Source organism: Cyprinus carpio, chromosome B7, assembly GCF_018340385.1.
Source record: "Cyprinus carpio isolate SPL01 chromosome B7, ASM1834038v1, whole genome shotgun sequence".
Classification (NCBI taxonomy): Eukaryota; Metazoa; Chordata; class Actinopteri; order Cypriniformes; family Cyprinidae; genus Cyprinus; species Cyprinus carpio.
Genome location: NC_056603.1, coordinates 21,132,024 through 21,157,615, shown reverse-complemented (window position 1 = coordinate 21,157,615; position 25,592 = coordinate 21,132,024). Strand labels below are relative to the sequence as shown.

General features: G+C 39.4%; 1 protein-coding gene and 1 long non-coding RNA gene across 11 annotated transcripts in view; one reads left to right on the top strand and one right to left on the bottom strand.

Moving 5' to 3' along the window:
- Nucleotides 1-25,592, bottom strand: part of LOC109084313 (chromodomain-helicase-DNA-binding protein 9-like) — a 67,790-nt gene that overhangs the window by 29,743 nt on the left and 12,455 nt on the right. For 7 of the 10 annotated variants that reach the window (XM_042727879.1, XM_042727874.1, XM_042727878.1 and 4 more), the window contains exons 2-3: nucleotides 23,797-25,447; nucleotides 3,716-4,110 (exon numbers count right to left, since the gene is read on the bottom strand). In XM_042727879.1, coding sequence (XP_042583813.1) covers nucleotides 3,716-4,110; nucleotides 23,797-25,314 — 1,913 coding nt within the window. In that variant the 5' untranslated portion in view covers nucleotides 25,315-25,447. The other 3 variants (XM_042727884.1, XM_042727885.1, XM_042727882.1) reach the window with 3 other exon arrangements.
- LOC122137976 lies at nucleotides 9,585-10,497 on the top strand. The gene is made up of 2 exons (XR_006155192.1): nucleotides 9,585-9,722; nucleotides 9,844-10,497. It is a non-coding gene; the product is annotated as an uncharacterized LOC122137976 (long non-coding RNA).

Here is a 25,592-nt window from a genome sequence, read left to right as displayed (position 1 = left end):
CTCGATAAGGAATTTCCTGACTTAAGGGGGTTTGTTGCAATGGTCCACAGATTATCACGAAGGGAGTCTTCCCATAGACTTTCTGAATGCATCACATACTCGCTTTTTTATGTTTTTGCTACCTTAACTACAACCTCGAACTTTTCACATTACACGTGACTTGAGTGACATTTGAGATTTGTGAGGCAGCAGTTAAGCAAACAGCTCACTGCAGATGAGTCAATTTCCAATGGCCATGTCCCAAATTACACACTTGATCTGGACTTGTGATCTTGTGGCTTGTTCAAGAGACAGCAGGGGTGTCTCATTGTCATTTTAGGATTCAGAAGGTTTTTTTTTTTTTTTGAGGCGCCCCTATTCTCAGTGCAGCCTTTTGTGTCATCTGAAATGAAGCAATCTCAGCATCAGTACACAATGATACACGCAACATACTGTTCATCTTCACCAGTGAGAGCAGACAGGAGCTATGTGGTGGATAAAAAGAAAAAAAATATGGCAGAGAAGATATTAAAGGGAGGATTTGATTTTGATCCCTGTGCAGCATAGTGTATGGAAATTGTGAGAAAATGAAGCACAAAACTAATCTTGAGGAAGTGTCCCACAACAGGACATAGCAATATTGATACATACTCTCCCTTTAATTTTAAGCCATTTTAATGATTCTAGAACTAATTATTAACATATATAATAATAATAATAAATATTATGTTAATATATTGTTGTTGTGATTGACAGTTATTAGAAATGTGACAGTTTGCTATCATCACAGTATAAAATTTAGCACTAATGTATAATATTTATAATTGGAAAACAGATTTTTCCTTAATCCAAGTTTCCAGAAATTACTTGTTTTTATTTAATATTTTTTCTTGATAAGGTTTTGCCAGCATCAGGTGGATGCTGTCACACCGAACCTTTATTTAAAGATATTTAGAATAATTTTCTATTAAAAATGTAAAAACAAAAAGAAGAAGAAAAGGGCAGAACACTTTCCTGTACAATGTCCTATCTTGCAAAAGTAGGCCTACTTATTTTTAATTAAAAAGCAATGTTCATTCTTACATCACAGAAGCACTGAGCATATAAATAATTCTGCAAGCTATGACCTTGCAGTAACACTTATACACTAGTATACCAGTTCTCACTATTAACTACTTATTAGCATGCCTACTATTAACATATTGGTTGTTTACTAGTAATTTTGGATGTTTTTTTGTGTATTGGCTTTTTATATGTGCTTAATCAATACCTAAACTTAACAACTACCTTACTAACTATTAATAAGCAGCAAATTAGGAGTTTATTGAGCAAAAATTGGACCTTCAAATATTTTATGAAGCCAATAATCCAGCATTTGGGACAGGGACATCTTCCTGATAGTCAAATAACCACTGATCATCAACACTTACACTTGTTATTCCCGACACAGTTTCATTTAATTGTGGTCTTTGCATTTGGTCATAACACCACTAGCTACAGTACAACATAACACTCAACCGTTAATAAATACCAGCCTCTTATAGCAGAGCGTAAACAACGTACATTAGAGGGTCAGCTGAGTAATGCTAGGTGACAAGATCCTGTTCACAACACTAACACAGCAAATCGCGCTCAATAAAAGCTTGCCAAACCAGACAGGTAACTTTGAGTACTTTACAGGGAGAAGGAGACCACTTAGCCTATTACCACGTCGATATGCAAACATGTCCCTGTCATTCTGGAGTATCTGAAAACCAGCATTTAAAAGCCATCAATTTCTGCTTCCTTCTTGTCAGATGTGGTAAATTTTGCATTCTATGCAACATGAGACAATAAACTGTGTTAAACAAGAAAATAAATCACCCAGTGAGGCATTGAGTCTGAACATACACATGTCCTGTTTGTCTTGCCTTTACTGTTGAAGTATTTGGGTCAGTCAGACTGCTAATCCATTAAGCACGATGAACAAGTCACAGAAGAAATTCAACACACTGCTTTTACAAGCACAGAGGGAATGTTAAACATTTTCATGCTAGCTTCGTAATGTCACCAATGGACCATAAGAGAGCACACAGCCTTTCTAAGAAAAAAAGCAGCATCTAGACTGAATCGTAGAGCTTGAGACAATATTTGGGGGCGTAAAGTTTGCAAAGGCCTACACATGACCTAGAAATCACATGTCACGTTCTCCCATTCATTCCTACATTAATGCAGATCAGATGACATCATGATGTATGTTTGATCTGTTCACCTTCACCAGAATAGGCTCTCCGTGTGAGCACTGCTGTTACATGTGAGATACATGAAGCAATCATTAACCACAACAAAAATGGGAGAAAACAGATTACTGTTTAGTGTATGTTTGTTCCTTTGCCATGTTTGTGGGTTACAGAAAAGGCTGATAATTGTCCCATTCAACCTTCAGTGCATGGATTTTCAAACTAAGGTCCAGGGACCCCCAGAAGGCCTCAAGGGGTACCAAGGGGTATTTTAATTTTCAGAGAAAAAACAGTTTTTGATCAGAATTTATTATTGAAATAATAACACTTCTTTTTTCTTATATCCTAGTATAGCCTAATCTTTACATTTTAGAAATGTAGTTCTTTGCATCATTTTGAGGGGATTTGACTTTAAAAAAAAAAATTGGATCATCAAAAATATGACTTTAAAATTGTCCCCATATTACTCTTCAGTACTCAAATCTCCAACATTTCTGGAGAGAACTGCTAGGGCAGTGTTTTTTAATAACCGCAAACAGTATGGGGTTATTAAAGGGTTCATTGGTTCAAAAAAGTTTGCTAGAATGCTCTGTAACTGGTTAAAAAGTGAACACTTCTGCATACTCTGAGCACATTTCTAGATCCAAAGACGTCCTAACAGCTGAGGATAGAATCATCCGAATGTGACTGAACAAAAATGTATCTGTAAATATCTAAAGAAATGCTGACACCTTAATACTTACTGAACAGAGTTACTGTTTTACAGAACATTTTGCTGTGCTTGCCATATTTGCAGTGCTACAATTTCGTATAAAAAAATAAAAAAATAAATAAATGTTATTTTTTTACTTGTCAGAGACTATTGCTGGCAAAAGTTGCACTCAAGAAAACCTGACAGGAAACGCTTGATATGCACATAAACTCTCAACATTTGCATACAAGTTCACGGCTAGCCTGAGGTGAATTTGCTCTTCTTTCATATAAGTCACAATGTGCATTAAGGAAAAAGAATTGGCTGAGATACAATTTTTGCACTGAAATATATTCTTTATCATTTTAGGCTCTTCATAGTTAAAGGTTTAGGCATTTCTGCTTTCGAATATCGAATGTTCACAATTGCTCTTAAAATTGAGAAACTTTATGCCTAACAATAGCCTTTACTCTTGACTATATTCACATTATTGCCTCTTCTTACTTATTGTTTCTTTAAACGCTGTTAACTTGAAGCTGCAGTTTACCATGACAGTCAATGCTCCTCAAGATCAATGAGAACTCATCATCAGATTTAAACTTAATACACAAACACATGTTAAGACTACATCTGTAAGCAGGAAGACCTGCAGTGGCTAACAACATGCAGGTGAAGTCACAGAGATGTTCTTGGATGAATAGAAGTCATCACAGATCAGGACAGAAACAGTTGTACAACACTTTTCCTCACACTCCATGACCAAAACACCAAAGAGACAAAATGTCACTCATCCTTCAGCTTGGGGAGAATGTTACAGTGGTCTTACCCAATTTGAGCCTTTTGTTTGGACTTGGATGAGGTCACAATCCGGGCCTTCTTGGAACTCTTATCCTTGCCTCTGGACTTGGAAGAACCGGCCCTGTGACTGCGGTGCTGCGACGAAGACGACGGGAAGCTTTCTGGACTCATGACACGTGGAATATTTTTCTCTCCCCTCTCTCGTGCTTTGGCGATGGCCTCTGAGATGATTAGATTGGCCTTCTGTTGTTTATCGTCTGAAAGGGACGACTCCATCTGCTGTTGCTGCTGCTGTCGCTTCTGTGCCCGCTTCTCTGACACGGATATGTACGAGGATGATGAAGAGGAAGAAGAGGAGCTGCTCTTCACTGGTGGGCTAAGTACCCGCGGCTGGCTGCTGGGACCATTAGTGTTCTTAGGAGGCTGTGAGAAAAGAGAAAAAGAAAGATATTACCACCCAAACAAGATATTAATGTTCTCCATAGGACTGGCTTCATCTAGAATTGTTGTGTAGGCAGGACTGTACAGGAAGCCAATAGATAGGCTTCTATTTCAGGATTCGGTAATTCCATATGCTAAACCCATGATGAACAATACACTATTTAAGATACCATGACGCCATATAGTCTAGTCTGACGGTGAATGTAAGAGCGCTTTTGGACAAGAAAAATATTGAAGAGCTGAATTCAACAGCCATAACATTTCTCCTCTAGTCATGACCTAGAAAACTTGGACTCAAGCGGATGTAAATACTTTAATAGGTTTCTTATTAAGGGGGACAAAGTCAGTACAGTGAAACAGTTACTCTGCACATATGATTAAATAGGTTCTGTAAGCTAACTTCATGCACAAGAACCTCACTCTAAAACACAGACCTCCAAAGAGATGCCAACAAACCAGAATGTGCAAAATCATTCACAGGCGGGGTATGAAGTTAACAGCCTCACCCAGCCAAATGCTGGTAGTTTTACACATAGTGGCGGCTAATTTTGCTCATCTACGGTGGTTCGCTTATAATGTGCATTGCAAAAGCAAAGCTAATGTCTACATTTTTAAGAAAATGTGCCTACTATTTGTTATCATTAGAGTAATATCTAAACTGGGTGAAACTGGGTAAAACCGGATGACGTAGGACGTATGTTGCACACACGCCTCTGAGACATGCTAGTGTCACGAGTTTGTTTACAGGAACAAAAGAAGCAAAGTTTCCTTACTTTAGCGAAGGAAAACCAGTCTCCTCTTGGTTTATATCGAAATCCTCCAACATTTTTCTTTACGAATCCTCGGTTTGTACTTCTAATTCAGGACCGGCGTTTTGTTTTGTTCTCTCTCTGTGTTCGTCACTAACCACACAATGCCGATGCCCTACATCATCCGCCAGAAGTGCTTCCATGTATGACAAACGGCGGAAGTGATAGAAAAGTGTTTATTACATTTGAAATATGGATATTTTCTTACAAAAACGCAGGGATTCACTACAGGAGGCCTTTATTTACCCCCCGGACCCGTGTGAGGCACATTTTATTACGGATAAATGCACTTTATTTAACGTGTTTTGGACTGTTAAAGAGAAACACCCGCCTACTGCCATGATAGAGCTTGGAATAGCCAGGACAATTTTTAATATAACTCCGATTGGATTCGTCTGAAAGAAGAAAGTCAAATACACCTAGGTTGGCTCGAGGGTGAGTAACAGGCTTTATACTAACCTTTATACTAACCCTTTAAAAAAAAAGACAACAATGAGGATGGAAAGTTAACATGTTAAATTCATAATGTAATGCAAGTAGATACATGCAGATTGTTCATTTTTTTTCTGTTTTGTGATGCACATCCAAGTGAAATTAATTATCATTAAAAAAAAAAAAAACAGAGCGAGTACTTGGTGTTATTCTTTGTTCAGAGGAGTCCATCATGCATCAACAGGGACAACCCTCTACATTGCGAGTAAATCACTCGCACATGCTACTAAATTTTACTCTGGGCGACTAAATGATGTCTATCGTTAGCCATTGGCTAATAAATTCTAAATTTTACTTGCCAGTGTGTGAGTTTGAGGCTATTATAAGTTTAGTACATATATATTTTCACTTGCTGAACACTGACTGAGCACGTTAGGGTTTTGCTCTCCTTCAAGCGATCTGTATTTTTTCAGTACATCTCAATGGATGCGCAGCACACCTGTATTTGATGCACCGTAAACTCTTGTGTGAAGGGATACGACTCGCGCTGCTTTGCTGAGAGCACTGTGTTTCTCACACATACAAAGAGAGAGAGCGAGAGTCTTACATACCACACTGAATCAACATGCTACATGTAAACCTTATTCTTTGTTGTATTCATTTGAGTTAATTTGGAATTATTGAGCTTTTAAAAACAAGCAGAAGATATGCCGATTTCTCCGGTAGTGGGTGGAGCTAATGCGCAAATGCCAATCTCATTGGCTGGGGCTCATCTATTACCGTCCCTGTTTTGATTTTAGCAAATCAGTTTGAGGGAACGCTGACAATGTGATTAATATTCATGATCCCAGCAGCTCATCAATGCTAGTGCGTTGTATATTGTTAGTACAGTAGTAGAACTAGTAGTGGTATTATCTTTTAATAATAATTACTATTATGTATTACTATTATCTTTTATCTTTATTACCAAGTTTTCTATATAATATACCTATATACAGGTGCTGGTCATATAATTAGAATATCATCAAAAAGTTGATTTATTTCACTAATTCCATTCAAAAAGTGAAACTTGTATATTATATTTATTCATTACACACAGACTGATATATTTCAAATGTTTATTTCTTTTAAATGTATTTGTCTTATTGTGCTTGTTATTTTTTTTATTTTGTTAAAGGGATAGTTCACCCAAAAATGAAAAATGTCATAATTTATTAAAGTTTTTCCAAATTCAGTCCTTGATTCAAATTTCTCATAAGCTTAATTGATTTGGTCTAAAGAGAGAATAATTAATGATTGTTTTAGTTTAAAGACTACATATAAACATAGCTACCAAATAAATTTTGCTAACTACAGTTTGCTAAAACTATTGACTAAAAGTAATGACTAAAAGTTGACAAAAATGCAATGACTTTTCTTCTACTAAAACTAGACAAACTATGAAAGACTCAAATGACTAAAATGTGACTAAGTCTATTAAGCATTTTCGTCTCAAGATAAAGACTAAGACTAAATTAAAAATGCCTGCCAAAATTAACACTGGTGTGTGTGTGTAAAATAGTATATCAGTCTGGCGACTAAACAAAAAAATATAGTAGTAGAGGGCTGAGGGATAAGTCTGTCTTTTCACCGGAAGATCCAGTTATTAAAAAAAGAAAAAAAAAGTATGCATGGATGAATGGTTAATATAATAAGATCACTACATTCATTCAGAAAATAGATTTTCATTTCATGCTGATTTTAATTAAAGTTGAACAAAAGAGACCAGAGATTGTGTTCGTGCAAAAAGAAATGCTTTCTGGCTCCACTTAAACTGGTCTTTGTGCATTTTTTTCCCCAAATCACAGTCAGTTATATCATTTATTTGAAATGGGGAAAAAATCTGAGTGGCAGGTTAAATTGGGAATTCTGCCAACCATTTGCCCGGTGGGCAAAAAATTAATTACATACTTTGTTGACAGGCAAAAAAAACATTTCTAACTGGCTAGCTTACTGATTGGTTTAAACATCTTACTCCCATGATTCTTTTTTGCAGTTACGGTAAGTAGTCTAGGGCTGATACTGAGACAGGTGTGATTTCTCATGACAGCTATTTCAATGAAGCTTGTCAGGTTGTAGAGATACTTTTGCTTGCATCAACTCCGTTCAAGTGTTTGGGGCCATTATTTCGCCAGCTCAATACTGGCTGAGAATTTAATAAGCACACTAGTTACTTCATGACCTCGCCAGCAGACTAAATATAAGAAGAGGTCCAAGATAAAAACCCTTGGAGATCCCATCTCATCTGATTGTTGCTCAAGCAGTGCAGCATGGTATGCCTGAGTCCACCCACACATACTGGATGACAACATGGGAAATCCTCCATCTTTGAACTGCTGCATCATCAATGTTTCTAATGCCTGAGTTTCATAATATTCACTGCTATCTATTCACGTGGCCAACCAGCTATAGGGGAAGATAAATGAATGGTTTGGCTGACTGCACAGGCAAAAGCAGCACACCACTGGGGCTGCACACACACACATATATATTCACCATTTTATTACTGGTTTTATCCTCTAAACATCAGAGATATCATTGGTAAACATAAGGTATAGGGGCGTTAATAAGTCACAGTTCATCAGAATGACATCACACATTGATCAAAGGTCAAGAGACAAAATCTTCAACCTGAGAGCCCGTCTATTCAAATTATCCACCCCTCACCCCATGAAATAAAAAGACAGTCATGTATAATTCACAGCACGATCATATAGCAGGCCGAGACATGTCAACTTTTATTATTCATGCCTGTTTCACTGTCATGCATTCTCCCTTTTTCCTCCATTTCTTGCTCTCTTTCTCACCCGGAAAGCAGCTGAAGTGAGTTTGAACCCATAAAGAAAGAGAAAGAGATCTTATCTTTTACTTTATTAGGTTTTACGTTGCATGCTCGCTCTTTATAAATATGACACACGGCCAAAGCAATGTTCCAGTCATGCCAATAAAGCTTTGTTGACTCAAAAAAAGAGAGACATAAAATCGGATCACCCGGCCTGCGCTTTCCTGACGGCTAAATAAAGGGAATTATCTGGAAAGAGTGAAACAAAAGAAAAGAGAGTGGGGGTGGGTTATAAATACTAACTCATTTGGTGGATAAACATGAGCCAGAGAGCAGAGCTCTCGTGAAATATTCACACTAATCCATTTGAGGCGTGAAGGGGTAAATCAGCAGGAATGGAGAAATGGAGAAAATCTATAGGGGGAAGAGCATATGTGAGAAAATGAGTAATAGAGAGAATATGACGTGAGCGAGAGAGAGAGAGAGAGAGAGGGGAAAATGCAGCAAGCCGTGAGCACTGCAGCTATGTAACACATCTATAAATAACTGAAATTACAGGCTGCCAGCACCGCAGCGATTTCAATCCCTCTCCACGCTCAGGTCATCATTGTCTCTGCTTAGAATGAAACTATGTTGAAGCAGAAACGTGCACGCGGCACTGCCACACAATGCCTGCTGCACACATGTGGCAGATCCTACTGTGCCTCGGTGAATGAAAGCAACAAAACAGTAAGAAGAACCAACAGAGCCAGAGAACACAGAGTCTAGAGCTAGATAACACAGCATTCCCTGGTAGCACACAAGCACACGAAAGAATAAGAAATGGAGAGAAGCAGTTAGCACAAGATGGCGGCGATTGTGTAGCCTGCCGCATGAGCCTGTAGCTGTTCAGTTCCTGCCGGCCCCCTCCCCCACCCTTCCCTCCTCCTCCTCCACCTCCACCTCTCTCCACCCCCCACACACAAACACACACGCGCTTGCTCGCTCATTCACTCACCCGTCCTCTCGGCCTGTTCACCGTAGACATGTTTTTTCTTTTCTTCTTTCCCCCCCTTCCCTCTCCAACCGCCAACAAAAGCCTTGCCCTTTCGCCGGTTTTTTTCTCTCTCTCTCTTGCTCCCTCCCTCCTCCCTTCTCTCTCTCTCTCTCTCTCTCGCTCGCTCACTTTCCCTCTCTCCCTCCCTGCCCCGGCAAGTCCGTGGCTGAAGAAGCCCTGTTCACCTCCTCCCCTGGCCGGGCTGCATGGAGCCGCGCTTCACGGAAAACGAGGGAATGAGGAAGAGACAGACGAAGCAGCCACGCTGGTCCAGGATTCTCTCATTCTGCTGCGCTCAGCTGAGCTCGGTCTATTCTTTTCCCTCCCTCTCTCGCTGACTCTTTCTCATCGATTCCCTCCGACCGTCCGTCCGTCCGAGAACAACTGTGCTCGATCTCTCCCGGCCGTCGTTTTCTCGTCCTCTCCTGTGTACACACACACGTATAGACCGACAAGACTTCTTGTTCCTCTTCCTCCTTTCACATCCCAGACGAAGGTAGGATTGCTAACACAAAAGGTTTTTTGTACTGGCTAAGTTGGACACTCTGTAGCTTGTTTTCCTTATTTCCACTTGTTTTTTTTCCTTCCTTTTCCCTCATTCCCCTCCCCTCTCTCAGGCTGGGGTGTGTGCGGCGAGCAGGAGACACGGACGAAGCGGAGAGAAATGAAAGCACAAAGCAGCAAAACGCATCAGCATGAATATTAGAGATGTCGTTAAAATCCGGACTCGTTTTTCTCTCTCTCTCTCCCTTGCTCACTCACTCTCTCGCTCTCTCTTTAGCTCATTGTGAAACAGGAGGTCCAGCAGAGGGTGCTAGCTGTTATTACATTAACTTTCACAACTTAACCCCAAAAATACTGAATTTCTCTACTCGCCAGGCACAAAATGCACAACAGCAAGTGTTTAAGGAAATATAAAACACCTACACATATATTCAACAGCTAATGTGTGTCAAAACAGCATTGTTTTGACCTAAACAAGTAACATAAATCACAATTATAATTTGAAATATGTCATGATCATAATCAGGTTTGCACATACACACACATACAGAAGAGGGGGCAGGTGGCATGAGTTCATGTGCTGCTGCCTGGATAGACTCACAGGAAGTGATAACAGATACTCAAGGGGAAATGAGGTCGTGCCCTGACTTTCCCAAAGTGTGACACATTGGCCATTTGCAACTGTGCACGTGCACTGCAACAAACCTCTGGAGCCCACACATACACATACAGCAAAAATTAAAACAAGTGTCTGCACTATGAAAAAACAGAGAGGAGGAAAAACATGCATTTATGACACCCCAAATAATATGTCAGGCATACAACCACATGGGTGTTATGACTATCTACTGAAATCACGCATAAAACTGGGTCATCTTAACTTAAGAATCTTATGGAGTAGCAGAGAGATTAGCTGTGGTTAGGCCGAGCCTTGAGACTGGAGTAAGATCAACTTTTGCAAGGTTAAAATAAGGCAAGACAATACATGCGAACCGAAACTCATCTAAAACACTCCTTCTCACTAGGTGGCACATAGTGTAGCTATGTCTCTGTTGGTGCATGTGCAAGTTCCTCTTCCGGCAGTATGCTAGCAACAATAAAATGTTTTGCGCAGCACAAACAGGCTTTGTGTGACAGAGAGAGAGATAATAAAACAGACACAGAGAAAAAGAAGAAAAAAAAAGTCAGAGATAAAAAGGCCTTGAAATTTGGACTGGTGGAAACAACTCAAAAACCTCAATAAACACTTTATATGATCATCTACTTACAGACAAATAAATAAATAAATAAATGAAAAATCTGAATATAAAAATAAAACAAATGAACATAAATAATATAATAAAAATAAATTGTGTAGAAATAACATTTTTAAATAAATAAATAGTAATTAAAAACTTTGTCCTTTCTAATCTAAACTAGTGCCATTTCAAGTTATTCAGTCATTGACAGCACTCCTGTCACACACTTTTTTACAACTGTTTTATTACTGTACAACCTGTATTTTCTATCCCCTTATCCTACCCCTACCCCTAAATCTGCCCCCTCACACAAAATGTTCTGCTATTTTAGATATTTAGATAAAAAACAAAAAACATTGCTTATGTATGATTTATGTTTCCTTGTGGGGACCAAAAATGTAAAAAATAACTAGTATTACTAGACTTGAGGGGACCCCAAAATGTAGGGAATACCAGATGCGCACATACTTTAAATATGCTCGCAAGTTGTGAAGAGGAGGTTGTAATGTCAAAATGATATTTCTACATTCCTAAAAGCTTTTTGACAAGGTTATATAGAATTGTTTTCATTCATTACTAATTTTTCTGTGTAACTCGTACGTGTACATGAATATGCCTTCACGAGAGAATAATCTAGAAGATGAAGAACATTATGAGTGACAGAGAAAGCAAAGAAAAGAGTGTGCTTGTATACTGTAAAGAGGAAAACATGGCACAAACCACCCCTACACTATGGCAACCAAACGGTTAATATGTAAATAAGATGAAATAGCAGCACCAAGATATTGGGAGGAGTTCAGCTTGAGAGAGAGAAAGAGAGAAAGAAAGAGAGAGAGAGAGAGAGAGAGAGAGAGAGAGAGAGAGAGAGAGAGAGCGAGAGAGCGAGAGAGAGAGAGAGCGAGAGAGAGAGAGAGCGAGCGCTCTATTCCTTTAAACCCGCCCACTTTCAGACCTCCTATATTAGGTGGATATTTTCAAGGATATTTCAAGCCTGTGTGTGGCAAATGCTTAAGCCACCATGGAAGAAACAGACTGAAATGAATGTGAACTTCTTGATCTGTACAGTGCAATCTTGTGCTCCTTTTAACAAAGTATGAGCTACAGCATCCTGGAACATGACCGAGCCCTTAGTCTTAGTGCCTGTAACTATTCCAGATATCCAAGCAGTCACATGAAGAATAAAATTTCGTTATCTAATCAGTGCATGCAGAAAAGTGGAAACAGCTCAGCAGATTTCTGTGTCATTATTAAAGATTTTGTATTTTTTCCCTAAAAAAAAAAACTACACAAAAACATTATGTTGATGATGTTTTCTCATTTATTTTATCAAAAACACAATAAAATTGTAAAATATTTAAAAAAAATAAGCAATAGCTGGATTTTCAACAGCCATTATTCCAGTCTTCAGTGTCACATTATCCTTCAGAAATTAAATATCCTCATTTGGTTGTCAAAGATATTTCTTCAATAATCTATCAATAAGTTTTTATTATATAGTGTTATATATAAGTTATAATATGTTTATGTATAAATATCTGATTCATCTCACAGTATGCATTTCCTTTGAGTTAAACAAGCTGCTAGCAAAGCACTACAGTTAGTGGTGTTCATTCAGCTCTTCAGCTTCAGGGCGCAGCTTGAACAGCAATGCACAACATTAATAACTATAACTGGGACTGTCATATACATATCATTACAAAAACAACACTACCATAATGAAAAGTTGTGAATTCTTTGGGGCTTATTTGGCATATTTCGAACGCATTGTTAATGGAAGAGCCAAGAGCGCAGAGTTACACATTTGACTAGTGCATGACTTAGTTCATGATTACTCGTGCGTATCTGTCTTTTTGTGCATATATAAGCTGTAATATTATGTTTATGTTCTATAAACATCGAATTCTCATATAGTCTCTTTAACCCTGTAACAAGCGCTTTAGTTTACTGGTATTCATTCAGCTCTTCAGCTACCATGCTTGCAGCTCCAGCAGCAATGCTGCTATATAAAACAGGTATTCATTTTTTGCTTTTTCAAAATCATTGATGCATTATTAATAATAACTACCAGTTTTAGTTTTCTCTTATTGTTTTCAATAACAATATGGTTTAGTAATTAAAATCATTCCATTATTTTCCATGCAATGGCTATTCTGGTGCATGCATTTTGATTCTTTACATGTAAGTAATGATGTTCAATGACTTGTTTGCATTATTTAGGGTATGCATTATTTAGGGCAGGGCGATATGGCCTGAAATCAAAACCTTGATTAATTAAACACTCTACCTTGATTACGATTATTAAAAGATTAATTTTTTTTTTCATATTTTATTTCTCTTTGCCCTCATAGTTCATTAAAGGTTTGTACTATAGATTTAGCTACTCAACTATTAAAAGGTGTTTTTTTTTTCTAATGAAAGAGTGCATCTTTGTGATCTTAAAATAATTGAAGGTGGGATATTTTTTTTGTTTTTTTGTTGTTTATTTTTTATAATTGAAATCAAAGATTGCTTGACAAAGAGCGGGGCAGCATCTCAGTGATCTTGTCCTGTCACTCAATATGCATATTTACTCTGGGTTCTTTCTGGTCATTCACAAAAAACACATATTTGTGTCTAAAACCACGAGATGCACAGGAATGGTTTTAAAAAATAAAGTGCAGCGCAGCGCTACTCTGCCAAGGTGCCATTACTGTACCTGCTACTGTTACCAAAAGCGCTTGCGCTGCTCACGCGCGAGACACTGCAAAACACGCGAGTGCAACGGTCACGTCAGTATAGCGCCGACTACACACGCGGTAGTATGTTTTCAAGGGGAAAGTATTAATAATAATTGAAGCTTATTGAAATTTTTCCAGAAACATTTTTCTCATACTGGTTTAAAGTTTCTTCACATCCTTATAGCAGTCAATAATTACAGTGGTCTATCTTCTGCGGAAATCTCGGGACCATATAATGTTCATCCAATCATTTCATAATTTAGCCAAGGGGACAATTTAATATGGGGTTTTGGTACCCATTATTACCTCAAACCCAGGTAGCAACATGCTAAAAATACTCAGAACACCTTGGCATTTACATAGCAACACCCTAACAAACACCCACAAAACCCTAGCGTCATGGAGGCAACTTTCACACAGTCAAGAAAAATGTACAGATATACCTAACAGCCAGTTCCTTTTGCTATTGATAATGAACACCCTCTGTGTGTTTAACAGTTTCTCAACTAAAGAACTTTCTTTGAAACCTTATTAAATATCACACTTTCACAGACACAAGTTTTCTCACTTTCATCTAGAGCTCTTACAGTCTAACACTGTAATGATATCCCTGCCCACAACCTAAAATCTGTGTCCTGCTTAGGTGAAAATGAATTACACTGTCAGGACCAGAGAGAGAGTTTAGAGTCCATAATTAGGACTAGACTGCAGACTAATGTGGAGTACAGCAGATAGAGCTGGAGGGATGGAGGGAGAGAGAGAGGATTAATGAGGGAAGGCCTAATGTGTAGCATTGGTTTCCTGAACCCATTAAACACGACGGCTATTAATGACCCATACAGAACACACCAAAATCTTCTAAAACACACACATACACCACAAAACACAATGCACACACACTCACAAATGAGCATATACATTCAGTATTGTGGTACAATGATGCAGGCATGCGCAAACACATACTGTATGAATCTTTACATTCACTCGTAAACAACATGAGGGTGAGTAAATGACGGAATTTTCACTTTTGGGTGAACCATCCCTTCAAGGTTACACTAACTATTACATCAACTAAATATTTATGACTAATCATGAAGACTGCTGTGACTTCCCCGACATAACGTACACTGGAATCCAGTGCTTATGTATGTGGGTAGTACAGGTTCAGAGTTTCATTGGGTGACCTAATCTGCCTCAGAGGATTACCATCAACCCCCAGTCTGTCTACACCACTCTCTGCTCACTGCAGGGTTATTGAAAAAAAAAATCATGAATTAGGCCAGATCAATTTATTGCACAAAGTTGAACTATTTTATGATCAGTATCTGAAAATAACAGACCATTTCCTTCAATATGTGTTCAAAATATTAGATAATGATAAACAGAATGACAATTGGAACAATAGATAAAATAGATAGAACAATAGACAGACAGCTAGATGAGGCCATGAGGAACACTCAGGAAAAGAGATATATGCAGGGGAAAGAGAAAACGAGCACACAGCGGGAAACCTCCACTAGACCTTTACACTTATTTCATTATTTAGAGCAAAAGGGAAAGACAGGAGTGACAGAGAACACAAAACATGCTGTCAGACACACATGCAAACATCGCTCAAACACACTGAACACCATACACAAAAATGCAAATCAAATTACACGCACACAAATACAGAGGAGAATCCTGTACGCTTGGCACTCTTGCATGTGACCAAAGAAAAGCCCCCCCCCCCCCCTGTATATTATATATATATATATATATATATATATATATATATATATATATATATATATATATATATATATATATTTTTTTTTTTTTTTTTTTTTTTCCCTCTAATTTTTATTTTAATGGTTAAAATAAATGTTAGCAATTAGTAAAAGTTAGTAAAAATGCATAAACATTAACATTACATAATTTATTACAATTTTTGTTTTTACAATAGTAGTGTCACGAATCCAGTCTATAAACTTCCGTTCACTCACCACCAGAGGTCACCCGCTCTCCACATGGACTCTCACACTACACAGACTGTTACACATCCCCCTGGACTACATTTCCCATGCTCCATTGCACTAATCACAAGCTCACCTGAAACCAATCACACACAGCTGCTATCAATAACACACTCTGTGCGTTCCAAACGGGATGTCTTGCAGTAATTAGTGGATTTTGTGGTGAATGCTTTTTTTGACGGCATACTTAAGGGTCGTTCCAAACCGAAGTGCTCAAAACTGGCCACTTCAAAGGGCCCTTCGGAATGAAGGATTTCGAAGGGTACAACTGATGGACACTTCGGGCTCCCATGATCCTTTGCTCAGATTGTTTGCATGATGATGGCACCTCCGTGTGAGCAAGTAAGGATGATGCAGAGGGGCACTTCAAGAAACATTTGTTTGGTCCCCTACACCCTTCAACCCTTCGAAACTCTCACTCCGGAGGGTAAACCCTTTGAAGGGTTTAGGGCATAGGTATGTGTCCATCAAAATGGAATGCAGGAACTATATAAATCATTCTCACACCACCATTCAACGCGAGTATTGTTTAGCATTTATCACTCTTCTATTGGTAGCTACTTTACGGAGCCAGTTCCCAGTCTAGTTCATAGTTTCTAGGTTAGTCTAGTCTAGTCTAGTCTTGCCTTGCCTGTTTTACTGTGTGAAGATCTTTGCCTGTGTATTTCGGATTACCCTATCTTCTTGCCGTTTAGACTCTGTTTGCCCATGTCTGGATTTGGATTCTGTTTGGAGGTCGAATGCTTGTGCTTGTATTACTCTTTGTCTTGCCTGTATTGTACCTGTTTGCCATTTTTGACCCATGCCTGTTATATGACCACGTCTTGGAAATAAAGCCTTGCATATGGATCTGCACGTCTCACGTCTCGTTCGCCCGGTTACAACTAGAGCCTATGAAATGTTTCATTTTTTCAGAAATTCTATGTTGTCTGTTTTAATTTGTTCTGGAACAGTGGTAACCAAATGAAGGCATAAAACAATTTGATTAATCTTTTAAAATGTAATCAAGTGAAAATTTAATAATTCCTTCTAGTTTCTGAGCAACAGTGTAGCACAACAGATATTTGCTGATAACATTAAAATATGGAAGAATTTTTTTTGATATTCCATAAAGTTTCAATAATTGTATTAGTAGTAGTAGTAGCAGTATTATGACTATTTAGTATTATTATCATTATTATTACTGTGAGAGGTAAATAATAGTAACAGTAACAGCTCTGTCACAATTACTTCGAATTAAGCCAAACTTAATATTTTGATGAGTGTCTGTGTATAGGATAATTTTTTTAATCAAATGAAACAGTGAAATGCTCATGAAATTAAATTTTAAAATAGCTCTAGAGATGTGAGAAGTTAATGTGCAGTGTTCTCATAAGAGATGGCAGACACAGAAAACACAATGAGCATCACATATATGCTTGAGCATGTGAAAACGACAAAACTGCTCCTCTTATTCATGCAGAACATGCAGACTTCATAGTTAAATAGCAGTCTTTTTGCACTTTGATATTAACAGACACTAGTGCATACTGAAATTTGATCATTTTGTGCAGCCTGACTTTTGATTTATTCATCCAAAATTTCCCAAATTCCATGACATACTGCTTATACTGTAAAATTTTATACTGTAGAATTTCTTTTTCAACAACACTGTAATTTAATGAAAGTGAGCAAAAAAATTATAAGTGATTCAAGGAAATGCATTTAATTTCTCTCAGATATATCAGCACTTTGGATTTTTAATGAGAACATGGTTGTGAAACAAAAGACATTTTCTTTCTGTTAACAAAGCCAGGCAACGGTCGCTCAACTGATGAACTGCCATGAATTTTACCTGAGACTCCTGTTTATCTACTGACCAATCAGAAACCTGCAGCCCTAACCTCCAGCCAATCAGAAGCCAACGACCATCTCCAGGCCAAAAACTAATAAACAAACAGTAACCAAATCAAACACTTCTCCAAACTGCAAACACTACCGCTCTAGAAAGCTAAAACAAGCATCTTCCAGCTCAAAGACAACATCCCACACCTGTGAATCTCCTTGCGTGTCCTGTGTGTGTGTGTAAAGGGTTAAAAAGATCCAGCAGGAGATCAAACAGTGTCATCGCCCTGAACTCCTGACATTCCTCTAACCCCCCCTCGCGTGAGCTGAGAAAATGGCCGGCTAGCTCACAGACGCACACACACTCACACAGTTTCTGATCCCAAAGTCCAAGCGTGTTAATCTCCAGACTGAAGTGAACTCCGCACGTACGCCACACACTTACGAACACATGCAAAGTGAAAACAACAAAGTAAAAGAGGGCTTGAGATTGAGACCTACTGTGTAGTTTGGCCTGGCAAACTTCCCACATGCTTTTTTTTTCTTTTGACTCGACTAACCCCTCCCTCTCTCTCAACGTCCTCCCTCTTCCTTTCCTGTCCTCCCTCCCCTTCCGCTACACAGCGCAGACCGCCTATCTATAGAAATGCTACCAAGAACACTTCCTGTTTACCTTTAACCCCTCATGTCCCTCCCCAGATCAGTGAGCCTGACGTCACCCGTCATTCGATGCTGACCTTAGATCAGTGCTCTAGAGAGAAACAGAGCTGTCAGACTGGTTGAATAAGGGAATGTGCGTCTGTGGCAGTCGGCTAGTGGCAGACAATAGAAACGAATGCACATGTTTACTAGACTGAATTAGGTGAAGGAAAATGGGTATGAGACACTTCTACACACAAATGGGAGGCACAAGCACTCAGACGCAGACATACAGCGGGAGGTGATCAGGTGTCAGGTTACAGTGCTGGTTGGAGGCTCTGCCTGACAGACCGGCCCAGTTATATAAACCTCACAGACGCAGGGTCAGGAAGCAACAAAGCAAGTTGGCCACACACAGGCATACACTCACACACAGAGGCAGATGCGCACACACACACACACACACACACACACACACAGACTGGTTTTACTCACACATTCACGCGGCACATGGTAGGAGACCTGCAAGCAAACGCGCACACACACATGCACACAGATACACACACCTTATCACGCAACATTGGTTATTGGGGAGGGGGTAGACAAACGTGTCAACCTGTTTGTTCTGCACGCTTAATAAACAAACTCCAGCTGGTCCAAAATGCAGCAGCTAGAGTTCTTACTAGAACCAGGAAGTATGACCATATTAGCCCGGTTCTGACAACACTGTACTGGCCCCCTATTAAACACTGTATAGATTTTAAAATACTGCTAATTACTTATGAAGCCCTGAATGGTTTAGCACCTCAGTACTTGAGCAAGCTCTTATCATATTATAGTCCTCCACTTCCGCTGCACTCTCAAAACTCTGGCAATTTGATAATACATAGAATATCAAAATCAACTGCGAGCGGCAGATCCTTTTCTTCTTTAGCACCCAAACTCTGGAATAATCTACCTAGCGTTGTACGGGTGGCAGACACACTCTTTTTGGAGAGGGTACAAACAATTATTTTAATTAGAAAGACAGAGACCAAAAACATCAGACACCTTTTGATCAAAAACCTTCTAAAAACTCTAATTTTGTGATATTTTATTACATTTTAAAATAGCTGTTTTCTGTTTGTATATATATTAATATATAATTTATTCCTGTGATGGTGAAGCTGAATTTTGGTAAAGCTGAATTTTCAGCAACCATTAATCCAGTCTAATATGTTATGTCACTAATATACTATTTGGTGCTCAAAACACATTTCTTATAATTATCAATTAACTAATTAATTATCGATTTTAAAACAGTTGATTTTTTTTAGAACCTATTTTTTCTCTGATTCTCTGATGAATCTAAAGTTTTGTAACATGCATATTTTCACTGTCACCTTTGATCAATTATGCATCATTGCTGAATACAAGTATTCGGCTAATTTCTTCCGCTAATGGTACTGATCCTAGACTTTTAAAATGTAGTGTAATGTGATGTAATGCTTTTTGTCCAAACAGACAAATACTTTTTGCAATCAGTGGAGAAAGATACTCTACGCAGCCATATTGTGTAGTTGCAGCATCTACCAGCAGGGGCTAAATGGGCTATGTTAACCTGCTAAACCTTGATTGGGCACAACAACAAACCGGCATTTCATAGTTAGAAGTTATTACTCATTTCACATGTAAAGAAGTCATTTAGATAAAAGATAAAGGTACCACATAAAATAGACTATTTCCAAGAGTGTGAAAGAAGACAGAAAATATAGCCTAGTAAAAAAAACAAAACAAAGAAATGTTATGACCCCTTTAAAAATAGATCCATCATCTGGATCCCATCCAGACAGTAGGTAGGGGGTTTATGTGTGAATATGAGTGATGTGGATTGGTATTTGCATCTATGTTGCTGAATGTTCATTCTGCACAAAGCAGCAGCACAAAGGGGCTCTGTTCATGCCGTCAGCCCGTCTCGCTCGCTCTCTTGGGCCCTCATGCTATCACACCACCCTGTAACACTGTGACCACCACTGCTCTGCCCTGTCATTCATTCCAAACTTTTTTCACATTTTAACTACACCGATTCTTAAACTGTCATATCAAATGCCAGTTTATTTAACCATCTTGAATCATTTAAATCTTGATCAACAGAGCAGCTTACACAAAATTATTTCATATTGATTTATATCACAAGAAGGCTTCATCAGAATGTGAAGGTGTGATATGACATTTCCCATAGACTGTTGTGAAAAATGCCCCCTTTTTAACATAACAGATGTAACCCAAGGAAAATGTATGTGTAAAAGTACAGATACGTGTAGTTTTTGTTGTCATGTATGAGGTCTAATGGGGTTTTATTCTATATTTGGGGGCTCCACCCGCCTCATAAACCCTCACTGATTTGGATTTTACATGCGTTAGGCTACATGATGGAGCGTTGTCTTTGCAGTAGCGTGATTGAATCAAGTTACATACTTGGGAACTTTCTGTCTGAACATGTTCAACCATGATCTTGTACTTTCTACAAACATTTAACCCAAGTAAACCACACACAAATAAAACAGCCATTGCCATCTACTGCAGCTAAAGTGACATATAGGTGAAGTCAAGTTCCAGTATTGAAACACCAACCCCTCGTGGTCCAGAGGCTTGGAAAGACTCAGAACATTAAAGCACAAACTCGCCCACGTGACCCTCAGGGAGAGAGAAGGTCGAGTGCATCTCTCTCTTTTACCCTGGGACTGCCTCGCATTATACATCTGTTGGCTTTCCACAGCCCAGTGCACATGAATGGCTCATGTCTCTCTCTCTCTCTCTCTCTCTCTCGCTCAGACACACACACATAAATGCAGACAGACGCTGCAACACAAACACACTCACTACAGGAAGTCACACGATATGAACTCTGATCCACATCCTGCCTCTGCTTTAATTAAGGATCTGTGAGGACAGACAGATTGGCTGAAGGAGAACATAACAATCCATCTTGTATGTTTTGGCTTTCAATATCTACACAAAGCCTCGTTGACTTGTATTGTAATCTACTCCAATAGATTGATGCACCAAAAGGCTACTAAAATCCAATATTTATTTCCATGTTATGAGCAATAACCAATAAATGGCCAAAGTCAATAATATTTTATCTACAAAAAATAATTAAAACACAAAATATATTGCAACTTAATGGATATTCATTTTGAGATCTGTTAAATCTCCTGTAATTGTTATTAACCTTTTTAAAGATTACTTTAAGTAAGTGTTGAGGGCAAAGGGAATCTAACTTAAAATGGCAAATGATTATGCACAATTAAACATACAATTCTAATCTCTATATATATCCAACATTGAGAATACAGCAAAATAATTCTCCTATAGGCCAATAATCAGTTTGGTAAAATATACTACAACCAAACTCTCTATTGACAAACAAAGAGAAGACTTTCTTTTGCATTTTTCCTTGTGGAAAAACAAGAGCACTGGCAAATCAGAATCTGTATTTGGGTAGGTGTATTTGTGCACACATGTCTGACAACGAGAGCACTCCATGTGCCCGGCAGAACTAGTGGAAAGAGTTAACAATATGCATGTGTGTGTTTGTGTGTGTGTGTGTGTGTGTGGCAGCTGAATCACTGAGCCTCATCTCCCTGTGTCAGCAGCAAAGAGCTGAGGGGAAAGACTGATGCTTCTGCATCACGAGAGAGAGAGAGAGAGAGAGAGAGAGAGAGAGAGAGAGAGAGAGAGAGAGAGAGACAGACAGCAAAAGAGAAAGAGTTGACACTGTCAGGCAGTACTGCTGAAAGCACTGCCTGCTGCTTGCAATCACAGACTAGACAGCACTCCTGCTCTTTTCTCTCTCTCTCTCATTCTCCATTTCCCTCAGTAAACCTTATTATCAACATCTCCCTTCTGCCTGTACTCACACACAGACACTAATCTCACATCAACACACGCAGACAGAAAAACCACAAGCCAGACCCACTCTAGCCAGCCAGAGTGCACCTCCTGCTATCCTACGGTTGGCCTGACCCACATCTTGTTATAGCCTTAAGTACGCTTAGCCCCAGTAAGTCCTAAACACTATTGCAACTCCTATTCGGCTGCTACAGTACCTGTCTGCAGGCCTTGGACAGGCGGAGCTGTGAATTATTTAATGGAGCCTGTCTGTCTCGTCCTTTCTCTTTCAGTATAGTTGAACACTACAATATAGTCTGTTGTCAAAGTAGTCTGTTGTCTGCTTGGCCACATTCCAGCGGTCATTTCATTTATCTCTCATCCATGTCATTAACTTGTATATTTCCCGTTGGAGATAAACCAACAACAACCACAAAGACTCTGTTGCATATCATTCACTTCCCTTCAAAATAAGCTCTTCAGAGATGATAACTGAAACTAAGGGCTCAAAGCTGTAATCTCTGACTATGGTTGGGCCAATAGACAATGCAATCGTCCATCACCAATGGCTGACATCATGACAACCCCCCCCCCCCCACCTCCCGCAATCCGCTGCATCCCAGTTCCGTGTTCGGGAAGGAAATTAAGTGTATTACGGAAACCCTAAAGGGTATAAATAGCCTATGAGATTGGAGGATAAAAAAATTAATAAAGTTTCAATACTTTTTCTCGCAATTATATCATTGGGTAACTATAGGCGACTGTATATAAATTGCGGGCATCAGGGAGCCGCTATTGAAACCGTTTTCGATTGCACGCTCTAATTTTACTTTCACTTTTTAGATTCACGATCACAAGGACTCTATACTAGGGCTGGGTGATATATCGAATATTAGCGATAATATTGTAATAATTGTGAGCTTACATGAGTGCGGTTGCCAGATATCAAGAGTTCAAATCCCCGAATCAGAGCTTCGCTGTTAAAAGGATACATTTTCTGCCCGCTGTTTTGATTATTTTAAGCAATCTGGCAACCATGCGAACACGCTCGCACCTCATTGCGGAAGCGCCGCCGCCGATGATCTGAAAACACTAAGCTGGAGTTTAGCGATCTAAATGAAAGTGTCACCCAACCACTCTGTGTTCTGTCATGAGACCTTGACTGTATTGTTTGCGATTGTGATCGATGTATAAATGCACTTACTCAATCGCTGTTGTGTGAATAGAGAAACATAGGCTATGGCAATTTGGAATTACTAATAGACATTTCACAAATTTTCAAATTTTACAATATCGAGATATTTTTTATATATATCGGCCAGCCCTACTCTATACTATGGAGCAGCAATACTTACCACACATTTGATAGGATTTAATGTTTGTCATAGGTGCTCAGGATCTGCAAATCATTTGCCATCGTTCTATCAGACATTTCTCCTTATTCTGTGTATGTGGTAAGTGAACTTTCATGTACTGTAATGCAACAGGCTACCACTAACGTAGGCTAACCTTTTAGTGGCTCCGTAGAACGCTTTATTTGTTTCACGCCTCGGGCACACTCCTAACCCCACCTACTCCAACCCCACCCCCCGTTGACATCGTCCATCACAATGTTTCATTGTAGACATCATCCAATGCCAATTTGGTAAATAATGCCCAACCCTATCTCTGACTCACTCCAACATCCCAGCACTGAACTTTTAAAGCCATCAAACAATATAAGACACATTTGGAAAAGATTTGAGAACAGATTCCCTCACCTGTGCATTGTAAACCATTGGCACATCCTCCATGCCTTGCTCATCCTTGACATCCTCTTCTTGGTCATTCTCTAGTCCTGCATTTACCCAAGAGTGATTGGAGTTCTCTTCCTGGGCTAGTGCCTCCAGCTGAGGCAAAAGCTCATCCGCTAAAAGGTCAGGAGCATCACCCAGGTCAAGTCTGTGACTGTGTTGCTCTCCAAGCAAGACCTCCTCCAGTGCCTGAAACCCATTACTGCTGCTCTGGTTTGTAACAAAAGGTCCAGCCGCATCATGGTTCCTTTGCTCTGTCGTAGAGAATGAACAGTCTGCAGTGAAGGGGAACAACTTAGAAGAGCTGAAGGGATCCTGGTTTGATTTGGAGCTATTTAAGGGGCACCGTTGTGCCGGACTGCCTGGTATTTGGACTTGTTGCAGCTGATGTTCCATTCCAGAATTAGACAGGAAAGGACAACCAGTATCCAAAAGGTTTGAAGCTGATGATGGGATGGCCGTTGAAGAAGTTGTCATAGAGACTGGGGCAGAGGAGTAAGACTGGGTTGCATTTACTATAGAGGGAGGCTGACCAGTCAGAGTATAATGAGCAGTAGGATAGGATGAAGCCTGGCTAACTGAGTCAGTTGGGAAAGAATGGGTTGCAGGGGAAGACTGGACAGTGAAGGCCAGGTCATTGTCTTCCAACCTTGGACCTGTAGTAAAACCTCGGACCCCTTGGGCTATTTGAAAGCCACTGTGTAGTTGAGAAGACACAGGCATCATTGAGGCCTCAACTGTAGAGTGAAAAGGACTACCCTCCACACTGAGCGAGTTATGGTGGCCGTGCTGGGAATGATTTTGAGGGACGTTGCTCTCATAGTAAAAACCTGTATGTTCCTGATAGGTCTTGCTAATATGATGCAAGCCTTGACGAGCTATTTGTTGGTGAGGGAGCTGCACCTGGTTTGAGATTGGGTGTTGATTGAGGCTGTGCTGTCTATGCTGAAGATGTTGATGACTGTACTGCTGATGCTGAGCTTGATGCTGCTGAAACTGTTGTTGCTGCTGAAATTGTTTATGTTGAAGTTGTTGATGATGAATTTGTTGATGGTGTTGATTGGGCTGATGGTAGTTATTCCCTTTTTGATCATGGTTTCCCCACATGGGGCTGTTGTGAAGAAACAGTCCATTGGTCTGGGGCACTTGGTTCATAGTATGCCCTTGAAATGATTGCTGCTGTGGCAAAAATGTTCTTCTGTTGTTGCCACCTCCTTCTGGACCAGGAAAGGACTGTTCCATTGAGGTCTGTGCCTTCATAGTGTCAAAATGCCTCACAGGTTGGTTGTAGGGTATCCCATGTTGGATGGTAGAAGATCTGGACCCTGCATCCACCTGAAGAGGCTCCAAACTAGGACCCAGGTGAAGTTCATCATCCAAGGACACAGAACCAGGGGTAAAACCTGGATCATCCTGGACTAAGGTGTCAAGCCCTCCCCCAAATATGCTAGAGTCATCAAAGAAGTCCATGATGGGGTCGGTCATTGTTTGAGTTCAGTGCATTAAGTGTCTGCCCCCTCAGCAGCCCCTACGACAGGACTGCTGAAAGCAATAGAGAGCTAAAGACTGTCACAGTTTGTTGAACCGCTGTGTGTCCATCACCAAGAAGGGCTACAGTCTAGAAAAAGAGAAACAAAATAACACATTCATTTAGATATGCAAAACACTTGGGATTCAGAACTATTTTAATAACATTCTGCATACTTTATTGATTAGATAATTAATTAAAACTTATTTTAAAACTTTGAATGTAAAAACAATGT